Here is a 22,986-nt window from a genome sequence, read left to right as displayed (position 1 = left end):
GCTGAGTTGTGGGAGAAAGAAACCCTCCAGAGATTTACTTATTAAAAATGGAAATGGGAAAAGAGCAACACAGACAAATTATATAAAGTCCCTGCCACTCAGTGAAAATATAATTGTTTTATTTCTTTTATCAGCCTTTCAGACACAAAATGGCCCCTCATGGGATCTCACAACAGAAAGCGTACAGAATGTGGACCATACAGGCCTCTAGAAAGAAAGCATTCTGGAACGAGTGCCGAATGAGATCTGGTGTGGTGTAGTTAGAATGTTGGACTAGGACCTGGGAGACCAGGGTTTGAACGCCCACTCAGCCCTGAATCTTACTGGGTGACCTTGGGCCAGTCACTGCCTCTCAGCCTAACCTACCGCACTGGGTTGTTGTGAGAATAAAATTGGGAGGGGAGAACCATGTTTGTACGTCAACTTGCACTCCTTGGAGAAAAAGGTGGAATATAAATGAAACAAGCAAACAGAAAATGTAGTTTTTTCTTGTTGTCACCAGCTGGAACTCTGATGGCTGAAGCACTTGGAGCAGATTCTTATCGGATGATCCAAGAGTAGCAGGGACGGTTTTAAGCTGTATTTCCAGATTCAAAAGTCTCAGTGCCCATAATCTGAGAAACTGATGCCACCACCTGCTTCCCCCTCATTCTTACTGTATTTATTTATTAAATGTATATCCCACCCTTCCTCCCAGAAGGAGTACCTGTTTTCTATTTGCTGTTGGGTGCAAAGGTAGCAGCTAGCCTGAGAACAAATGGGACTCCACTGTACAACATTTTATTTTATGTATTTATTTCTTACTTGATTTATATCCCGCCCTTCCTCCCAGCAGGAGCCCAGGGCGGCATCTGGAGGGATGAAGTTGGCCATCATAATTGGTTGGTTGAGACATGTGAATGTTCCACAGTCCAACTCAGTTTGAACTCCTAGTTTTGGTAGACCGAGCCATTTTCTTCAATAATTTGCTGTAAGAAACTAGCTGCCTAAGAAATAGAGCAAAATGGCGAAAGTCTACATTTGGGGAAAGGCCATAGCTCTGTGGTAGAGTGCTGCATTGTTTGCCGAAGATCCCAGGTTCAATCCTTGGCATCTCCAGGCTAAGAATATCTTGTCTGAAGCCCTGAAGAGCCACTGCCCATCAGTGTCAACAATACTGACCAAGATGGACCAATGGTCTGACTTGGTGTGAGGCAGCTTCCTATTTTCCTTCACATTATGGCAATTCCAATTTGTTTATAGAATGTATATGGAAACCTGAACTGATTCAAGGAGGAAAAGGCTAGAACTGCCCAGTATATATATGCCGAGAATGAAATAACCAAAATATGGATTCTGAATTTTCATGAGCAATTTTGTTAAGCACAGTCTCGCTAAACCAAGTAAACTTTTGCCTATATTTAGGGTGTAGCCAATGTTAGTTGTTCTCAGAGTACTCCTTGAGATTAATGGACATTACGTTCATCATACCCATCGATTTCAATAGGTCTGTTCTGAGTAGAACTTAGTAGGCTATACTGCTTTGTTTTTGGCAGAATGGGAACTTCTTGCGTTGTTGTCAAATCTGTCAAAACATTTCATCTAACTGTGAAAATAAAATGGAATATTTTAAATGTTACCTATCATTTCAAGTCACCATGTTCATTTTCAGCAAGCTCCTTTTCTTGAGTGATCTCAGCAACGCCTTTGACCTACAGAAGCTGTTCTGCTATACTCATTTCCTTCTGAAATCTTCCATATACAGATGGGCTTAAAGTTAAATCGTTACCTCCATAATGGGATATATCTGCACACACATTCCTCCTCCTGCTATCAAAGTCTGTCACATAAACACAAGAGATGTTAAACATTCTCATGTGTGAATAGTTTGCTGCGAAACCTGGATGTCATTTTAAATCAAAAATTGTTTATATAAAAAACTTATTTGAGGATCTGATTTTTAAAATTCCCTAATTAATTATAATGAATTAAACACAATAAAAACAACTTACTTTTCTAAAGTATAGCCAGGAAGAATGCCACTAGATTGCCGTTAGATTTTCCAGTATTTCAGTTCTTTTTTTCAACATGCTTTTAGGCTTTGCAGTTGCAACACCATGCCAGTACCTATTCCTCCATATGGCTTAACAAAGCCTTCCCTTATACTTACTCCTAAAGTCATTTCCATCCATACTATGATCATCCAGGGATGTACACACCAATTCTTGGTCCAATAAGCTGTGATGTAAAAGGTTGCCCAGGCATGCTTGGAAATCCATAAAGTTTAGCCCTATCAATACTAGAGCTCTCCACGATTATTCATTGAGATTAAGGCTATCAGTGGCTACCAGCCATGATGGCTACATTCTACCTCCGCTGTCAGAGGCAGCATGCCTTTGAATATCAGTTGTTGGGAATCAAAAGTGGAGAGAATGCTGGTGTGCTTAGGTCCTGCTTTTGGGCTTCCTAAATCATCTAGTTGGCCACTATGAAACGATGCTGGATTAGATGAGCCATTGGCCTGATCCAGCAGGCTCTTCTTACATTTTTATGATATACCAAGGGCCATGTCTCCTGTGACAAAATTCTTCTGTCAGAAGTGTATAATGGGATATCACATCAAGGTTTCTACGAAATAGTAAGCCCTGCATCATTTCATGCCAAGATACTGCTGACCAGAGTAGCCAATATACAGGACATACACTGAGAACAGGTAAGCAATTGAGACTAATTTGCAACTTGTTCTGAACTGACATGGAGAATGGCCATTTCCGGTAAAACAATACCACCACTTTGGCAAGCCAGGTTTTGGCTATAAGCCTAATTGTCTATCCAGAATTAAATAACTGACTCACAAAATTATAAAGTTGCATCACAGATGTCATTTTGTGTTGTCTAGAACGCAGAAGTCGTAAAATCTTAAACTATACTAGTTTTAGTGTTACTTTTTCAAATGTAATACACAAAACCAAGCAAGGGCTCCCTATAGTGTGTATTACCACAGATATGATCTCTTGTTAGTGATACAGAACACTGAAGAATAAGTAAAGCCTTAGTAATATATTTTGTAGGCCATGGGTTGACTTGTTAAAGCCTTATAATCACCACTGTTGTTTACTGCAATGAAGTGGGGGGTTTTCAAGAGCCTTCCTCTTTTGACTAATACATTTTGAGTGTATGTTTACTGGAACATTGCCTGAAATAAAGTTTAAGAAAAAAGTACATTCTCCAGGGCTTGGTGACATAGATACCTGGGTGGCAAACAGGGCTGTGGAGTCAGTACGCCAAACCTTCGACTCCAACTCCATTTTTCTACTGTCCAATTCCTTCATAAATGGCAAATGTATATTAACTAGTAATAACAAACACTGGATTGGGCTCATGGGAGCTGTAGTTCAAAAAAGTAACTTTTCCAAGCTCTGCGTGAATCATCAGGCTAGATTGATAGAACATAAAAATATATTTATTTGATTAAAATTTCTGAACAAGGAAACTCTCCTAAATTCCTATGAAAGTTTTTATATTGAAGCTGTAGTTGGTACATTTCTACTGACTCCACCCAAAATTGCTTCCGACTCTGACTCCACAGCCCTGGTGGCAAAGCTGTGCAGCATAATTGTGTGGTCAAATAGGAATTAAGCCTGCCAGTTCCACAAGGCCAATTTAAATAGGACACTGCAAGAGACACATTTGTGAATTGTTGATCTCAGTAGTATTCCTTTCCCTGCCTATGAAATGCAGCAGACTCCAGGGAGTTTATTGGTGTTACTTTAATAAGAGATCTGTACCCTACTAAAACCACAGTGCTTGGGTGGCCTTTGGGTTATGTTGTACCACAAAAGAATCAGGATCTTTCCTTCACTCTTGAGGTGATGATCCACATTCAAACACTTAGTGAGATCATTTGCAATGGCATGATGGTGTAAAATGCAGAATGTATTCCATTTTATACCTCCAAAAGCTGGTAAAATGAAATACCATTTCAGCTGGAAAGCAACATGTTTTGTCATTCCTGATTAACTTTTCAGAATTAAACCTTGTTCTTCCATGAATTCTAGTATGGGAAGTGTGCAAATATTAACTATAAAAAGTGTGGGATTGTGTGGACCTCCAATAGGTTTCATCATTCCACTAACAGAAGGCATCTGCAGTTGAACAAGGAGACAATTTTTGGCAATTCCTTCCCCCTCCACAGCCTCCCACTCCAAATCTGCTCTGGAAGGAGGCTGTGGGGGGATAAATTGCCCCCAATCTCCCCTTCCATTCTGTTGCCAGATGCCTTCTGTCACTGCAGACACCCATTGGATCCTATCCATTATATACTAATTACCTTAACATCTTATGCTACTGTGTCTGAGATTCTTCTATAGAACTTAGAATAAAAAACCCTTTGTTGTTGACCAGATTTAACACCTAATTTCAACCCACGGTTTAGAGGTTGTGAGCAGGCTGCACCCCACTACTACTACTCGCTCTATACCGCTTCAGAATAATCCAGTCTTCATCAGCCTGGGTTTAAGTGAAGCTCAGTATGCTTCTAAATTCACTTTGAGAACCCCCATTTTAGCAGTGAATGCATTTAGGATCACACTGGTGGAAGATGTGGGTGAAGGTCACCCATGGCACATTCTCCCTAAACAGAGGTTCCAGCATATGTGAACCAGGCATAAAATTATAAAACTATGAAGGATAGTTGGAATTGACATGGATATTCCAGTTAGTTTGATAGCCTATTTGGCAGAGAATCAGCTTTTTCCCTAAGAAAACATGCAGCACAATTCTATATGTGTTCGTTCAGAAATAAATCCCCATGCATTCAAGGGATTTACTCCAATACAAGTGTGTATAGGATTGCGGCCTTAGTACATTTCATCTGTTCTTTTCGGAATAATTCTAACCACTGACCTAAGCACTCTTCACATTCTGAACACATGTAGAGCCAAATCTTTCAACAAAACTGCAGTTTAATTTCAGAAAGTGTTAAAATATACTGTACATCAACTTCTGACATACTACGTTAGTATACACAAATGGTCTCTTGAAACTGTATTTATGAAATGTACATTTTAATTTAAATACTCAGTATACACTGCACTTAATCTGCATGTTGCATTTATTAAATACATTAAAATCTGCAATGTAACAAAACGTTTTCTGCATACGAAATTCAAAACACCATTTTAAATGAACAAAAGATGGCTCACTTCATTTTTAAACTAGTGCATAACACACCAGCTCAGCTCCACCAACACTAGCTGTTCTTTCTTTATTTGACATTGTTCACAGACTATTACATATCACAATAAGAGTGCTGGATAAAACATGAGGTACGAAAGTGGTTCAAAGATTATAGGTCATGCAGATCATGCTAGACAGCAAAGAAAAATGTGAATGAGAACACTAAATAAAAATACATAAAGAATGTGCATTATAAAATAAAAACTCAATTACACAGCTTTGCTTCTTTGGTTACAAAGTAGGTTGAACAATTTCACAGCTTTTTATTCCCACCCAAAAGAATAATAATCATACGAAATGTCAAAAAGCAGAGGAATCATGGCAATTTCTCTATTAGAAAGTAGAAACAGAAATGAGCAAAGTTTTCTTCATCAAAATAGCCCATCAATTATCTCACAATGACTGGCGACTACCTGTACAGACGCACTATGGTCTTCATACTTACACTATACAAAAATTTACATTCAAGCTGGATCTTAACTACTGAAAATAAATACCAAAAGGTAAATTGCCATTAGTGTTAGAAATATGCCAGGATTCTTTTGTTCAATTATTGCCTAAACATTTTATCTATTAAACTCAATCCTGTCTATATCAATTTTTACTGATACTTGCATTTATTTTTTTTAAAATTAAAAGTTCTGTGACATTGTTCATGTACATTATGAATAGCAGCCCTGTAATAAATAAAACACAAATAAATGAAACTAATGTAGGCAAATGTTACTTATAATTGAAAGAACAGTGGCTCTAAAGATGAATTGTTGTTATGTGAAAAAGCAAGGCTCAAAGTAATCCATGAGTAATGGAAACCTTGAAGAGCCTCACCAAAGCTCTTAAAGACTCCACTCATGTGCACCAAGTAAATGCAGACTTTTGCATTATAACTTCTTCTATCATTTCCCTTGTGCACTGATGGCATAATTGAACACCAACTGTGCTGTATGACATCTCAGTGAGGGAAAGCTCTTGTAGAATGATTGTCTAATACTGAAAAGGCCAAAACACACAACTGAAGCATGGCTACTCGCTTTCATATAAAGTGGAAAGAACACCAGTGGCACACAAGGACAGATTGCTTTCAGTTTCTTAATGAGGCAAGAAAGCTTTATGCTGAGGAGACATTCGGCTGCTGTGGAGGTTGCGTTGGCTGTGCTATCGCTGTTTGCTGTTGAGAAGTGCTACTAGGGCTGGCCTGTTGGGTTGAAAGTTGGGATAACTGATCATTGTTTGAGAGAGATTTTAACAGTGCATTTTCCCGTTCAAGTAAAGAGTTTCTTTCGACTAATTCTTTTATTTGTTCCTTCAGTACTTCCACTTCTTCTCTGACTGCGTACATCAAATGGCTTTTCACCAGATCCTGTAAATGGCAAATAATAGTTAAGAGTTTTCCATAAAAGATTTTTACTTTGCTCCAAATTCTTGGGCAATTTCATAATCAGCAAATTTAGATCCTACCAACACATGTCTAGAAATAAAAATACACAGGACGAACTCTATGTATACTCTAGCATCGAATATAGTTGCTGTAAAATGGCAAATTCCCAACCGCTTAACGCTGTGTGCCTGTTATGTTGCTTTTGGGAAGGCAGCCTAAACACAAACATGTCTTACTCTTAAAAACTATCATTTCAAAAAACTTCAAAACATTTTTGCAATAGAAGTAGCTATTAGTCAATGCTCTAATTCAGAGATATCTCTAAAATGGTGGCTGAAGAAAGATACACACACCTTTATAACTATTACATTAGTATCTCATACTTCAAGGAGTTCAACTAATATTTTAGCTGCAACACCACTATGAAGTAGATTTGGACAGTTATTCTTACCAGGATTCGAATCCCCACACAGCCATGAAGCTCACTGGGTCACCTTGGGCCAGTCACTGCCCCTCAGCCTCAGAGGAAGCCAATGGTAAACCACCTCTGAATACTGCTTACCATGAAAACCCTATTTGTAGGGTCGCCATAAGTCGGGATCGACTTGAAGGCAATCCATTTCCTTCTTGCCCAAGGCTATCAAGAAGGCTTCGTGGCTGAACAGGGCCAGAACCTACTTGTCTGTGACATGCTAGCTGCACTGAACGAAGCTTTTGTAAACTGAAATAGAGTTTGATGGTTTCAGTGCAATTCACCCATCGCAGGTTCGTTTGGGCAAATGTAAGAAAATGCTGTGACCTGAGATTCCTATTTTGGCTAACTTTTTGGAAGTTCAGGTCTTTTAAATCTGAGGATCCCTGCTACAGACAAGCTATTTTTACAGAAACTATCTCATATGTATGAATTAATCCCTTTATTCTTCAATAAAGCTATTTAGAATGATTTTGTATGCCTCTGAAGTCACCCCCAAATTTGCCATAGTGTTTAGCTTTGAATTCTGTACATTCTTTATGATTAAGCATGAATAAAGCCTTTGTCTACTCTTGTTTGCAGCAGTGACACTGAGGCTAACAGAGCGGGTACTCTGGAAACTAATCCACTTGCACTGCAGGGGTCCGCAACAGCTCTCCATCACACAGCCATAAACACCGATTTAAAATATGGGCTCGCTAGTCGTGTTGAACTTGGGACTGTTTTAAGTGGCAACACTTGTCTCCTGCATGAAACCTGCATAACCTGCCCATTCAGTTCTATCTTCAGAGGGCTCCTTCCAAGTTTTCCCTGCTTTCAATGCTTATGTGGGTGGCAACAGTGCTTTTTACTAACAGCATCCTATCCTCAGAATGCCCTCTTGAGAGAGGCCCACTTCACATTTATTCTTCTGTCTTTTTTAGGTGAAGGCACTTAATTTCCTGGGGGTTGTGCACAGTTGCTAGTATATGTTTCATTATAACCAACCAAGAAAAACAAATCAATTTACTATTACTAGAGTGATTTATTGTACAGTTATGTGAAAAGGCAGGATAAAAATGTTTTAAATAATAAATCAGTTGGAGGTGAAGCTTTTTCAGTGCCCATAAGTAACTTTGCATAAATGGTGGGAGCCAGCACATCCAGAAACAGCATATTAACTTGGAATATTCAAGTAGTCTATTAACTTTGCATTATTCTACTCTATGAAATGTCATTCTGGCAAATATTCACTTAGACTTTGAGTAGAAACAAATGATGTTTGCTGACCATGGGTTTGCCCTACCATTTTTTGCATGCTTTTAAACAGGATTCAGCTCTCCTTTCATTTTTGTCTTCAAAATTGGATGGCTGGAAAGCATGAGAATTTAACAGCTCTTCTGGCTCCCATGTATTTAAGTAAACTAAAACCCTTAAATGCGCTGTTTCCCCCCAAGATTAATGATTTTAAATGTCCGCATGTAGTACCAAAGCACTGGCAGACATGTCAAAAAATTTAGGATAGCAATACCAATGTTACTGGTCATCCAAAACATTGCTGTACTCAAATAACAGCAGTCTTGCTACATAATTCAGATTGTCTTTGTGCAAGCTAAAATATTCAGAATTTGGCATCATGCACATTAACTTCACGGCAATAATATATCAACTGACACATGGATTTATCCTACAGAAAGTTCATGAACATATTGGGGATTGGTGCTACATTAATTACCAAATGACTTTAAAATTGGTGGTTCTTTGTGCATAATAGAACTGCTAAAATGGTACTGCACAAGGACAAAGTGCAGGCAAGTAGCACCTACCATGTTCATGCTACCATATTATTGTTATGTCAACTGGTTGCTGTCCCCTGCCTATATGAAACCTTGGGCAGACAAGCAATTGCCTGTGTCTGTTTTAGGATTTTCTACCTTAAAATCTTCTCCTGATACAGCCTTACAGTCCATCAAAATAACTTGTGCAAAAATGAAGATAACAGGTGCCAAAATCAGTGTTCTTTAAGAATCAGCAGTTCAGTTCTCTACTTACCATTGCCTGTTCTATTTTGTTGTCAATGGCTACAACACTCGCACCAGATGCACTGTTCAAAAGAAAAGACAGAACACATGAACATGAACTTCAAAGACCTCTAGAATGCTGTTTAGCAAAACTGACTGAAGGCAAGCATTCCTTGTGTATTTTATTATGGCTTCCCATCACATTAAATACAAAATGTAGCATTTATAACTCACTTTTCAGTGCTCAAAGTGCTTCTCACATATCTTAGCAATCATTATTAAATTTGTCACTTATCACAAAACATTGTCTTAAAGCAACTTAATTTTTTTTAAAAGCATACAGTACCAAATTTAAAATACACCCAAAGATAAAAATTATTAACTGCAATAGTAGTTGATGATAGAAGATCATCCTGCAATAGCATAAAAAGACACATCCTACCCTACCCAACAAGAAGATGAACACCAAGAGCAAAATGCCTGGGTGAATTGGAATGTCTTTACATTATCAGTACAAACCTTTAAGATTGTCGAGTTTTCTCTCCATATACTCAGGAACAAATTGAAAAGAATTATATCCTCAGATCATAAAGATTGAATCCCAGAGAAAGTTAGACATATTTAAATCCCATCTAAATCAATGGGCATTAAAGCATTTAACTGCTTTCAATGGGATTTAGACATGGCTAGTTCTTGCCAGATTGGGCCTAAGGTTCATCTATGCAATCTGTGTCCTTGTTTAAACAGTGCACAAATCTCCCAAGAGAGTATAAGGAGACAGTAATATCATTATCCTATTGGTTGTCATGGTTTGCCACATTTGAGCACTCCTAATGTGTAACTGAATAGCTCACAATCATAACCAAGTCAACCACCTGGTCCGTGTGTGTGTGTGAGAGAGAGAGGGAGGAAGTGACATTTTGATGTAAGTTTGTTTTGTCCAATATGAAAGTCAGTATGTACAAACAACTTATATATTATTTATTATTTTATTTATGTATTATTTATTAATTAGATTTATATCCCACCCTTCCTCCCAGTAGGCGCCCAGGGCAGCAATTATCCAATATGGAAAAAACAGACATTTTTGTTTACACTAAAACCACACTATAAGCAGGATGTACGGTAATTTGGACACTTTCAATGTACAGTGGCACATCAAAAACTGACAAATTTTACTGGGTTGGATTTTTTTCAAACACAACTGGTAGAATGTATTTCACACCAGTTTTTCAGGACAGCATAAAGGGCATCCAACCGAAATTAAGCACTTTTTCCACTGACTTCAAAGGCCAAGTTAAGAGGATGTTTAAATGTTCCTGAAACCAAAGGGGTGTGAGCATATTAACTTGGGCTCCAGTGTGTGCTAAAACTTAAACCTATAGTTCCCGAGAGATACCAGAGCTCATCTAGAATAGAGGATTCTTGCATCCATTTCAGGACATTGAGTCAGTGAGCAGTTCTCTTCAAAAGCCCAATGTAGTGTAGCTTGGAAGTAGCACATGTCATACCATCACCAGCCCAACAGGAACTTAATTGGCCAGAGATCCTGTGCTCATGTTTATTTTTAACTTTAAAAAAACCCTTCTATCCCACTATTCTGAGCAAAGCCTATTCAAAGCAACTTATAACAATAAAAACTATAATTATAAAAACTACAAAACCCCCAAAGAATGAAACTCATTCAAGCCTTCCCTAATAAAATCCACTCTGACCTCAAGTCAGAAAATGGGACAAAAATTACTCAAGGGAAGGCCAATTGAAACAAATAAGGCCTTACAAAAACTCTGAAGTGTAGTTGTCCACTCCAGATTTACTGGACAGCAATTCCAAAGCCATTCGGCCACCATGGAAAAGAATCTCTCTCTGGTGGCCATTGACCACACAGAGCTAGTGAGTAGACACACCAAGAGGGTCTTCATTGTGATTTCAGTGTGTGCAGGACTCTAATGGCCCCATTTTGAACAAGATGAAGTTTGTGGACTTTCTTTAAAGGCCATTTCATGTAGGGAGTATTAGAGCAGTATAATCTGGATGTGACCAAGGCATGGATCCATGTCTGTAAGCACTAATTAGAAGTGCATTCTTCTTGCCCTGACTATCACCATAGATGGTACTTTTCTGTAATTTGGACAAGATTTGCAACTTACTGTTTTAAGTTACTATCTGTAGTTTCTAAACTCTACTTAAAGTAGTTGTATTTAGTGATAATGTTAGGCATGCAGAAGCACTTCTGCTAGATATTAGAGTTTCACCAGTTCTCCCTACTCACTGCAGTCCTTCCTCCCCCTAAACAGCTGCTCCTGAGGGTTGGGGGATCTTCCAGAATAATATGGGATATGGTGCAGAGGGCTGCGGTAGGTAAGGGAGATCGGTGAAAACTGGGTGCCCTGCCTTGCATGAGCAGAAGTGCTTCTACTTACCAAACCAGAAATTTTATCGAAAGCTTTTGGAAAAGTGATTTGCAATTCAATAATTACCAAATTTAAAGTTTAATGCTTGGACTTACTGTGGAGATAATTAAATTCATCTTGGCATATTTTTAAATGAAGCATTTTGCATTCAGCATCAGACAGCTCAAACAAGTTTAATCTAGACATCCACCCTCCTTTTTCCTTTTTCATAATCCAGCAGTCAAGCAGAAGACAAATTTAAATACTTATAAACGAATGATATGTTATTACAGAAACATGCTTCAAAATTGAGAACTTGCTTCTGTTTCCAAGCGATTTCACTGCAACACCAGAGGTCAAGCTCAAATGTGCACCATTGCTCAGCTGAGAACGTATCAAGCATGTTATTGTAGATACTCATTATTATGTACAAGAAGAGCAAGTTAAATTTGCTACATTTAGATCATGACAACTTAATATTCATTTGTATTTAGTATACAACTTCTAATGTCAGTTTCCTGACTATTTTACTAATGTACACTTAATGGTTTTTAAATAAAATGGGGGGAAAGCAACAAGACAGCCAGTTTATTTACTCAGCAAGTATTGGTATTGCTAAACCACCTCAGTAAAATGTTTAAAAGGAAGTGATTAAAACTAGAGTCCAACTCTGAGTAAACAAGCAAAATTCTAAAGTTTGAAAGATTTAAATGTTTTCCAATGGGCTCAATCTAAAAATGCATTTCTGCATGGAAACATATCTCTTACGCAGGCTGTTTTACTCCTCATGCTAGAGCAATGTTTGAGAAAAGTGAGACTAAATTCAGACTCTAACCCTTGCACAAACGTGAGAACTATAAACCTACCTATTTGTCTTCAGCTCAAAGTTCTTGAATAAACCTATTTTCTATGATTCGAAAAGTTTGTTTGACTGTTCTTTTAAGATGAAGCTAAGCCTATTTAAATGGTTATTCCAACTAGAAATGCTTACCAAGTAAGTGCTGTTTGTTTCAGTGAATGCAGAAACTGACATCATCCACTTTACTATTTGAGAGCTTAACTAGATAGCAAAGAGCAGGATCCAAATAGTTTCTTAAAGGGGTCTCAAAGGTTTGCACATACCCAGTAAGAAGTCAACATCAAAAGCTGCTGTTAACATTCTCCACCATTTCAAAAACAATTTGCTTGCCACACTGGGATAGGGGAGCTCTTCAAGACACAAAGTCTAAAACACACAGAACTAATTGTGTAGTTCTTTGATCCTGGCCAACACTTCTAGGCAAAACAAAACATGCAACATATAGTATATGAATAAGTAGTTCCATTGTTCCAACTTGCCTCAAAAGTGAAAAAATAGGTGTAAAGTAGAAATTAATTCCTCCTTTTCAACATGTTTCTTATCTTTATTTTAATCCATTATTTGTTGTTATATGCCTTCAAGTTGAGTACGACTTATCGCAACCCTATTACCACTGCCTTCCTCTAAGCTTACAGCACCCAGTATTCCCAGGCGGTCTCCCATCCAAGTACTAACCAGGCCTGACCCTGCTTAGCTTCCAAGATCAGACAAGATCGGATGTGTTCTGGGTAGTATGGCCATAGTTAATCCATTATGCAAATGGACTGCTCTCAAGTCGATTCCGACTTATGGCGACCCTATGAATAGGGTTTTCATGGGAAGCGGTATTCAGAGGGGGTTTACCACTGCCTTCCTCTGAGGCTGAGAGGCAGTGACTGGCCCAAGGTCACCCAGTGAGTTTCATGGCTGTGTGGGGATTCAAACTCTGGTCTCCCAGGTTGTAGTCCAGCCCCTTAACCACTACACCACACTGGCTCTCTAATCCATTATAGCAGTGTTTCCCAAAGTGTGGTACGTGTACCCCTGGTGGTACGCAAAAGGGTTTCAAGGGGTACGTGGCCAAATTTTTTTTTTTGTACTTTATCATTGGGTTTTAGCGGCAAAAAACGTGTGTGTGTGTTCTTTTAAGAGAAAATACAGTTCTTGTGATTTCTCCAGTTTCTCACACAATCATGTGAGGGAAGATCAATATAATAACAGTGGTTTATCCCGATGTTATTCAACGCGTAGTCTCTTTCGCTCTCAATGCATTCCTTGTCTTTTTGTGCACCCCTCCAGTTTCTCATAAGACTCGGACTCCCTCACAATGACTTTGGCCACCAAAAAACGCTTCTACAAACAGACAGATAGCGCCACAAAGATATTTATGTGTATGCTTGACTACAAAAATGTTCACACCGGGAAGCTGGGAAGTGGGTTTTTTTTCTCTATCTTCAGCCCTGCAGCGGCCATCTCACCAGCCACGTCCCTCTTGGGGAATCTCCCGCTCTTTGGCTGCAGAGCGGTTTTCCCCCCTATCCTGCCTGGCCTGCCCGCTCATCAGCTGTGAATTTTAGGCGGGAGGTTTGAATCCTCTGCCTGCTCTTGGGCTGCGTGCCTGAGTGGCTTCCCAGGCAGGATGGGGGGAAAACTGCTCTGCAGCCACAGAGCAGGAGATTCAAACCTCCAGCCCAGCCAAGCACTGCCTCTGTAAACCCGCTGCATGATTTTCGGCTGGAGTTTCCGGTTTTGGGGGGTCCCCTCCGGGTCTCCAGCTAACTACCTTAATCTCTGGACTCTCAGCTTCAATTTAAAAAAAACAACTAAGTTTCCAGGTCGTTATATAAATTTGTTATATAAATATTATTTCTATTATTAAAATGTTTATTACTTACTTTGTATTTATTTTTTTTACAAACATTTCATATAAATTTATAGGAATTACAAATGTGTTATAATACCTTACCCCTCTCCCAATTATTTTTGTGAAAGTTGGGTACGCCGGTAAAATCAATGTCTCAAAAGGGGTACACGCATGTTGAAAGTTTAGGAAACACTGCATTATAGCAACAATGAAATTAGTCTTCCTTGAGTATTCAAAAATTAGCTATTTTAACAGATCAACTTGTGGTTTTAGAATTAGTGTTTAGTGTTTACTCATGTTGAAAAATAAAACAAAAAACAATTAAGGATCCACCCCAATAGATGTATACTTGAAGAACCAACTAGTAAGTTTTGAGTTAGTAGAATTACTCTGAACATGTCTGCATAGACTTTTCATCGATATAAACACAAATCAAAAGTTCATACAGCACCAGTTGACCTGTGTCCACTAGAGACAGGGGCAATAGTGCGACCAGCCCAATCTTCACATCACCAGGAACAGTGTCTAACCAGATTCATCAACCCAACACTGTTATTGCTATCAACTTCTTAACCTGCTCTCTTCTCTCACTTTCTTATCGTGAGGAAACTTTTAATTGTTCACTATTTAAAACTACATAGCACCGCAAAGCCCTGTGACAAGGTGGAATATAAGTGTATTAAATAAATATAGCTGTGGGAAGTGGGGATGCACAAACATAGCATATTAAAAATGGAAATTCTGCTCAAGAGCAAACAGTTTAAATATCCATGATGAAATGTGGACTACTATTTTTAGCAAATATTTCCAAGTCAAAAAGAGGTTACTGTGAATTTAGAAGCAAAACTGTAATTTTTACCTCCTTTAAAAGCAAAGAAAGGAAATAGGTTTTTATGTTTGAGGGGTTTCATGTACTCCTATAAAAAGTAGCCTTTTAGTATTTCACATGGTTAAGTGTTTACATTTTCAAACAGTGTTCCTAAATATCTCAACTTCACACACCTTAGGCAGCAAGAGAACATTCTTAACATCTTCTAAGTCCTTATAATCTTGTTACAAAAAAACCAATCGCTGGCACACTTAAGTTTGGATTGCAAAGTATTGTAAGAAACAGGAAAGAGAACAATGAAAATGCATTTTAATTTTTCCAGTCTCCCCCTGAACAGAAATCCTGATAAGAGAGGGTTCCCGCTCACAGGAGAGTTTCTAAGTGCATCCAATCCAAAAAAACCTCTTCAGACCTTCATGCTAACATGTGAAAGTCTAAAGAGCTCCCAAAGACTTTGGGGCAGGCTCGCATCCTACAGCTTGAGTGTTCAGGGGAATGTCCTGGTGTGAGCCTATCAATTAAATCTATGGCTGAGAACAACTGAAACATGGAATGTTCATGTGTCAGTTTAAAAAAAGATACATGCCTGGGGACATGCACCCAAGGTTGTTGGGGCCATGAGCTGTGTGTGCGCCCATAGATGCTGGGGGCATGTGTTCCCCTGTCCCTCTCCCTGGTTTGACAGCTTGTGTGTTCAGGCAAATGCCTCAACATGGCTATAACTTGCCTGACATAGTTTCTTTAAAAATATCCGAATTGAATGTTGATCAATTGTCATCAACATTCTGAAGTTCACTGATTCTTAACAGGCAGTTTATTGGGGGAGGGGGTTGAAAAAGAAAAAAAATTGTAAACTTGCATATTTTTATGTTACGTATATAAAAGCCACTCTTATTTTTGAGTGACTCCATTTCCCTTCCAAACTGATAAGCCCCCAATCACCTATGTTCACTATTATAGGAGGAATGATTTAAAAACCTAATCAAGAAACATCTACACTGTTTTTCAAAAATACTTCAAGGTGGACAAAATGATACTTATTACTGCCTAACTAGTAATTCAGAAACGTCATGGTAAGTATCTAACAATCATCCAACTGTTTTTAAGAAATAGGGAAGTATATTAAAAAATGAATCTGAAAGGTTGAGGGGGAAATACTAAAGAATTAGGATAAGATATTAGACTAATACAACATGCTAGAAGCTTCTTGAATCAAGGGCATTTGGCAATCACAGTACCAGAGTTATTACCAACAACTTTTATATATGACTGAGTGAGCATCCTTGCTACAACCCCAAACTATTCTGTACTATATACTAATAGTGATCTCAATAACCAAGCACTGGTTTTTCTGTAGCCCAAATGGAACTATCTATGTACAAGATGTGAGGTATTAGCAGATTCAGTGGAACCCCAAGATTTGCAAAGTGCAACAAAAATGGGGGGGGGGAGTTTAACAGCTGAATTCTAAAAGTGCCCAATTCAGACTGAGTGTGCTCAGTAGTCACATAATGTGACTGTGGTGTGTGTGTGTGTGGGGGGGAGATATGGAAAACTGGTTGGGAGGGGGAATGGAATGGCATAGCCTAAACAGGAAAACTCATGCTAGTTAGAGGACAAAGCAAGTGCATTTCAAACAGCATCCAGTGCTTCAGAGGATAATCTCAATTGAAAGAATAAGCATACTGAAAACAGCCTCTTTAATACTGATTCGTCCTCTGCCATAAGGTTGTGATGCTGAAGTTCTACCCTAACACACCATTCTGTAAGACATGGGATCAGACAGCAAACCTCAAAAATTATAGCTAGGACCTGTCCTTGTATGAATTTTTCAGCACCATGTACCTTATGACCATTTGGAACTTTATGCTACTATGCTGCTTTGAGGCTCTTAAAAGTGTGTGCATTAGAGTTGTTGTGACAGGACAATCGTGAGCAGGACTTTATGTATCACAATTCTGCAGAAAGTGATAGAAGGAACAGAAATATACTTGGGTGTGTGTGTGTGTGTGTGTGTGTGTGTGTGAGTGAGTGAGTGAGTGAGTGAGTGAGCGAGTGAGTGAGTGAGTGAGAGAGAGAGAGAGAGAGAGAGAGAGATCTCACAAACCACAACAATGACTGAATGAAGTGGTTAGGGGCAGGCCTTCAACGTTTTCTCTCTTCCAAACAGCAAAAATGTCAGAATTATGCAGATTAAGAGGGATAATGCTTTTCTTATGCCTGAGTGCATAATATATATTTTTAAGTGCAGGATGCATAGCCCTGCTCATGAACCCTGGGGGAAGGAAGCCATTTACAGCCCACCAGTTTTTTTTTCTGCTGTAGCAACTGTTGGAAGTTAAGAATCCTGAGTCAAGCGTACCTGGGAAAAGGAAACACAGCAAGAGCAGACTTCATTTCTTCTCTCACCCTAGACCCTGGAGGAGATTAAGAGGGCTCCAGGTGTATTCCTTCTCAACCCCAAGCCAATAACTAATCAGCTTCCTCTAACATATACACACACACCAAAACACACACATTTGTTTTAACTGTGAAATTATCTGTAGAAAGTATGTAGATTTTGCTTTATGCTAGTCTTGCAAAGATTAGCCACCCTCTGCTTCGATCACCTATCACAAACACTTCCCTCAGACCCGAGTGCCCAAAAGAGACCAACAAGCCCATAATCTTCATTGGATTATCCAATTGGAGATGTCTGGAAACACAGTGTTCCTCAATAGATGTGTTCAAAAATAATGATATAAATCACCATTTAAGATTTTACTCTTCAATTTAATGCCCCCACTTGGAAGATAAAAGGTTTCTGAATATATGGTTGTAATCAAGAGCAAGTGAAAAGTATGTGTACAAGAACTGGAAAGCAGCAATTGCCAGATCATATCCTCATGTAAAAAGGTAAAGGTGTCCCCGTACTTACAGTGCGAGTCGTTTCCAACTCTTAGGGTGACGTCTTGCAACGTTTACTAGGCAGACCGTATATATGGGGTGGGATTGCCAGTTCCTTCCCCGGCCTTTCTTTACCTCCCAGCGTATGCCGGGTACTCATTTTACCGACAATGGATGGATGGAAGGCTGAGTGAACCCTGACCCCTTTTACCTGAGATTTGACTTCCTCCTTCCGTTGGAATCGAACTCTGGCCGTTGAGCAGAGCTTCGGCTGTGTTACCGCCGCTTACCACTCTGCGCCACGGAGGGTCTGTCCTCATGTACTACTACATTATGTCCAGATAGCATGGTGGTGCTGACTACATATCCAGTTCAATGCTATAACAGCATTTTATAAACGTAACATTTTTTCCCACTGTGTGTAAATCTGTTTTGAAGGGTGGTGTAAAAAAACAGTAAATAAATAAATCACAAAATCACTTTGGGAAAAGTGTGCCAAATTCCACACTAATTGCCTAATAGACACTCCAAGGTCACCAGAAGATACTTTCAATGAGTGAATAGTGATGGAGAAATATTTTAGGCAAGTCACAAAACTGAGTTTTCAAAACTATACATGAAATTGTGCAGTGTGTTAACAATTAAGTCAACTGTTTCCTCAAAGTTCGGTCCAATTAAGAATGCACTTTCCAACAAAAAGGTTGCATTCATACATGAAACAAAAGTCAGTAGCTGAATGCAAGCATATTTTATTATGCAAAGCAATTCTAAAGAGCTCAAATGCATTTCTAACTGCATCCAGTTTTTCATTAGAGGAAAAAACAGGAACTGCAATCTAAAGTGTTTCAGTTATGTGTTGGTACCTCAAATGCAAGACTTGCAATGAATGTGGGGCTATCTTAAAGTAAAAATAAAAAATACTTTTCATGGCACATTCACAAGAAACATATAATGTGAATACACTATGGCATCACTCAAAGGTGGTTACAGTATCCGCAAGACTTTTGTGACTGTGGACCATTCCAGAAGCTTTAGCAGCACTGTTTGCTGTGCATTCCCTCTGGAGTTGAAAGTTCCTGCAGGAACTAAGAACTGTGGCAATGCACTTATTTTATATGGGGACAAACTGAAATCAGAAAACTGAGCCTTCAGAGAGCTGCTTTAAAGAGCAAGAAATGACTGGTCTTCTATACTACATTTGTTAAAATCACACTTTGGCAAAGATTTCACAAATTAATATTATTTAAAGCAGTATGGTTAATGTTTTTTTAATTAGTTAGATCATAATTTATATAGGGCTGTCAATGGTCCAATGCTGCAACCTCAGATGCTCCCAAATCATTTCACTACTAGCCCCCATGATTTTTAGGAAGTTTATAGTACTAGTAATCAAATTTAAAGCTTGTTTTAATATAACTTGGTAAGAATGCTTTGAGAAGTCTGTTTTCAAATCACTTACTCTATGCCCCTCCCCAATCTCCTATTTTGAGTTATTTAAGAAGGGGAAGCCTCCTGAGACTAACGCACCTAGCAACCAATGTTCAAGTGGTGAGCAGGAGAAAACATGGAGGCTTCCCAAAGGAAGTCTCAGTAGTGATCATCTTTAATTTTTAAAAGCTTAAAACTATGTAGCTAACCTAGGTATCATTGCAAATATTTATAAAAGATTAATGAAAATACAAGTTTCTTCAAATAACAGATTTCAGCTCATTCTGTGCCATACTGTATCATATGCAAGGATTCAGTCTCTTGCAATTACTTATTCATAATTTTGTTAGCTTCAAAATACTCCCAAGAAAATTGCCAGTCACAAGAGAGCACACCACATCCATTTAGAAAGTATAGTTACAAAGCAGTATGTTTTGACTCTGACCACACTACATCAAGGTATTTTCAAAAAATGCATATCATGCAATCAGCTACAGCGTAATCACCTTTTAAACATGTACTTCAAATTAGCCTATAAGCTAAGCATTTCAAAAAAGTACAGACCTATCCCACATTGACCTATAAGACTCAATCTATAGTTCTAGCAGCAGTTTCAAGTGACACCGTCTCAGAAACCATATCACCTTTACTACAGTAAATCCCTTTTCCCAAGAAATGCTGGAATAGCCACTGAAGAAAAATGTTCAGTTTTAGAGGTCTGCCACTACATAAAGTCCAGCCTGTGAAAGTCACCAAGTGATCTACAAAACCAGAGATGGCTTATTTCTACTGTTCCCCCCACTGCACAGCTTTGACCCATTTCTGGTATGAGCATCCAAAGAAAGAAAGAGTGGAAATTGGGAGATTCTGGGATAGCTATTAGACAGTCACCAATGCATCCCCGGTAACACCACAGAAAAATCAGAAGGCTTGGGCAAGTGAGCAGCTCAAGCACCTGCACATCCCCATTTTGCTTTCCAAGTAACGACTTCATGAAATAATAATGTCTCAGCTACAGAACTTCTGGCAAACAGCTAATTAACCACTGAAGTGCGGCACAGCACCGTGGCCCCAAAGTTAGGGAAGGTTTTTTGTGCAAGTAAGTTTCCAGCAGGCATCTGTCATTGTCCAGTGGGTCAACCTGGAGCTAGACAATCTCGTTACCAACCAGATCCTCAAGGCAAGCAGCAAGCTTTTAAGACAACTTCCATTTAGCCCACCACAAACAAAATTAGCTTGTCTCAAGCTAGCCATAACTATATTGTAGAATATTATGTGCCCTGCCTCCACTGGCAATTTGCTTTAATTACTGATTTAGCAGGGTTGATTGTCTAAGCAGCAGCCTGTTTGAATTTGTAAACAGCTGCTAGTGACCTCTTTTCAATGTAAGGAGCTTTTTGTCATATGAAGGTCCCCTACTGTTATTGCAAAATAAGTCTATTTGAATATACCCCAAATGCACAGGTTATAACACTCAAACATATGTAGAAAGGTTCTCCATTTGTTCCAGAAGAGATCAAATTGGATGATTCAAACAAAATAAGAGAATGGTAGAGTGTCTTTGCAGATTGCAACCATCCAACTCAAGTATTATCGGGCTTACTGAACACTCAAGTCTCCCACACACTCAATCTCTGCTCTGTTATGGCTTTCCAAGTCATGCCAGCCAGTAAAGTGCACAATCAACACAAATCATCATGTTACATTCCCTTTGTTTTCATGTTCCTGAGCTATGCTCAGTGCTGCTCTGAGAACAGATCTGGCCAGTGGAGCAGCTTTCATACATGACATCTTTGTCCTGCAGATAAAGACTGGAATCTAGCTATGCTGCAGAAGATACAGAATGACTGGAAATTAACATAAGATGCAATCAGATTGGCCTTATAATTCCAGAACATGCACAGATGGCCAATAATATACAGTACGGCCCCGCTTATATGGCGGGTTCTGTTCCGGACCCCCGCCATAAAGCGGAAATCGCCGTAAAGCGGAATCCCATTTGCTTTAATGGGGCGCGTTGTGCAAAAATGCCGCAAAAGCGACTTTAAAAGAGGGGAGGAAAGCCGCCGCATTAGCGGAACGCCGGTAAGCGGGGCCCTACTGTAAGCACATCCAAAGTGAACACTTGGACTCTCACAAAGACTATGTGCGGAAGCCTGTAAAAGTACTTGAATCTACGGGTTGCTTTGGGAGGAAAATATCTAACCTTTAGCAAACCTGCCTCCAAGGCAAAGCCTTCTCCACAATTCCTTTAAACACGGTGGTCAAGAGGTAACTACATGTATACATTAACTGAAAGTAATCATGCAAAAGCCTCATAGTATCTCAAGATGTAAAAATAGTTGTGCCATAATTTTTTAAGTAGCACCATGAAGTGGGATCTGCAAAAAATGCTTCAGTGTGGAGTGTTCCTGCTTATTGTTTCAGTCAAGTCAGCCAGGCCCTCCTGCAGGATTATTATTATTATTATTATTTGATTTATATCCCGCTCTTCCTCCCAGCAGGAGCCCATTATTCCATTCCATTCCCCCTCCCATCAGCATTTCATGGCCACTGAGCATGCTCAGTCCTCACTGGTCTGTTTTGGGGGGGATCCCCCACCTTTGGGGGATTTCCCCCCTCACTAGATGTTTTTGTAAACTTTGTCTTCCTGAGTTTTCAGATACTTCTCTCTTGTGCATGGCTGGTGCCATTTTGGCTAAACAAGAAAACATCATTCATACCAGAACATTGGAAATAGAGGGGAAGATGGCTTAAATTGAATTAAAGTATTTAAAAAAATTCTTTAACATTGCTTGATTCAAATATTTATATATTTGAAACTCTTAACACTATTTAGCCGAAATGGCAAATATTTTTAGTTAAGCAGGGTAAACTTAATTAAAGGTCTACAGATTGGATCCACAGTTGCTCTTCTAAAAACAGGGGGACGCCTGTTTGTGGAAGGTTCAGCAGAGGCTACTGCTGGGGAAGGCTATTTGCCTTTATCAGCACTTCAGCACCCCACACACTATTCAAAGGTTCCCCTCCCTCAACTCTCCAGATCAATTTTTGGGAGGGGTACAGGTGGAAAGAATAACTAGCAAAAATTGTTCCCCCCACCCTCCCACGAATCAACCCAGTATATCCCTCCCTCCCTCTCTCTCATGCACAGAAAAGATACCCACAAATGAACTGGTACTTAATACATTAGATTCCAGAGTCCCCTCCAAGTGATATGTTAGATAAAGTACATAAACCCTTAAACATTAAGAGCTCCTCTATTCTTAATTCAGAAGATGACAGCATTTCAGACACTATAGTAATTTTAAATCCTGTCATTCTTCAAACTATAATGCATCCCTTCTGAAGTCAGCAAGCCTGTGAAAATGCCAGCTTTAGGGAAGCCATTATGTTTTCTTTGCTTCAATAAGGCAAATGCAAACAAATGGTGGTGCTTAACGTTCAAGTACAAATGTCTGAACACACCGCAGAAAGCTGTAGCATTAGAAAACTTGCTGTGAGCCAGAAAAGTCACCAAGATTTCAATTTATAATATTAATATTGTGAGAAAGCCAAACTGCAGTTGTTGAATTAGTAATGCAACTTTGACAAGCTATATCCACAAAGTTGGATTTGTTGCAATTTCTCACCAAGTGCCTCAATGTGCCTGAATCCTCTTTCAATGCTTTTCCCTATCTA

The 22,986-nt window shown here is 39.1% G+C and overlaps 1 protein-coding gene and 1 pseudogene across 2 annotated transcripts in view; both read right to left on the bottom strand.

Annotated features, from left to right (window-relative positions):
• Positions 1-4,942: 4,942 nt before the first annotated feature.
• Positions 4,943-22,986, bottom strand: part of TSC22D2 (TSC22 domain family member 2) — a 40,945-nt gene continuing 22,901 nt past the window's right edge. Inside the window, exons 3-4 of one of the 2 annotated variants that reach the window (XM_061637019.1) lie at positions 9,099-9,150; positions 4,943-6,577 (exon numbers count right to left, since the gene is read on the bottom strand). In XM_061637019.1, the coding sequence (XP_061493003.1) occupies positions 6,326-6,577; positions 9,099-9,150 (304 nt within the window). In that variant the 3' untranslated portion in view covers positions 4,943-6,325. The remainder of the gene's footprint in view (positions 6,578-9,098; positions 9,151-22,986) is intronic. The other variant, XM_061637020.1, reaches the window with a different exon arrangement.
• On the bottom strand, positions 12,946-13,064 carry LOC133389775 (5S ribosomal RNA; annotated as a pseudogene).

Source organism: Rhineura floridana, chromosome 7, assembly GCF_030035675.1.
Source record: "Rhineura floridana isolate rRhiFlo1 chromosome 7, rRhiFlo1.hap2, whole genome shotgun sequence".
Taxonomy (NCBI): Eukaryota; Metazoa; Chordata; class Lepidosauria; order Squamata; family Rhineuridae; genus Rhineura; species Rhineura floridana.
This window is presented reverse-complemented; position numbering and strand designations above follow the sequence as displayed.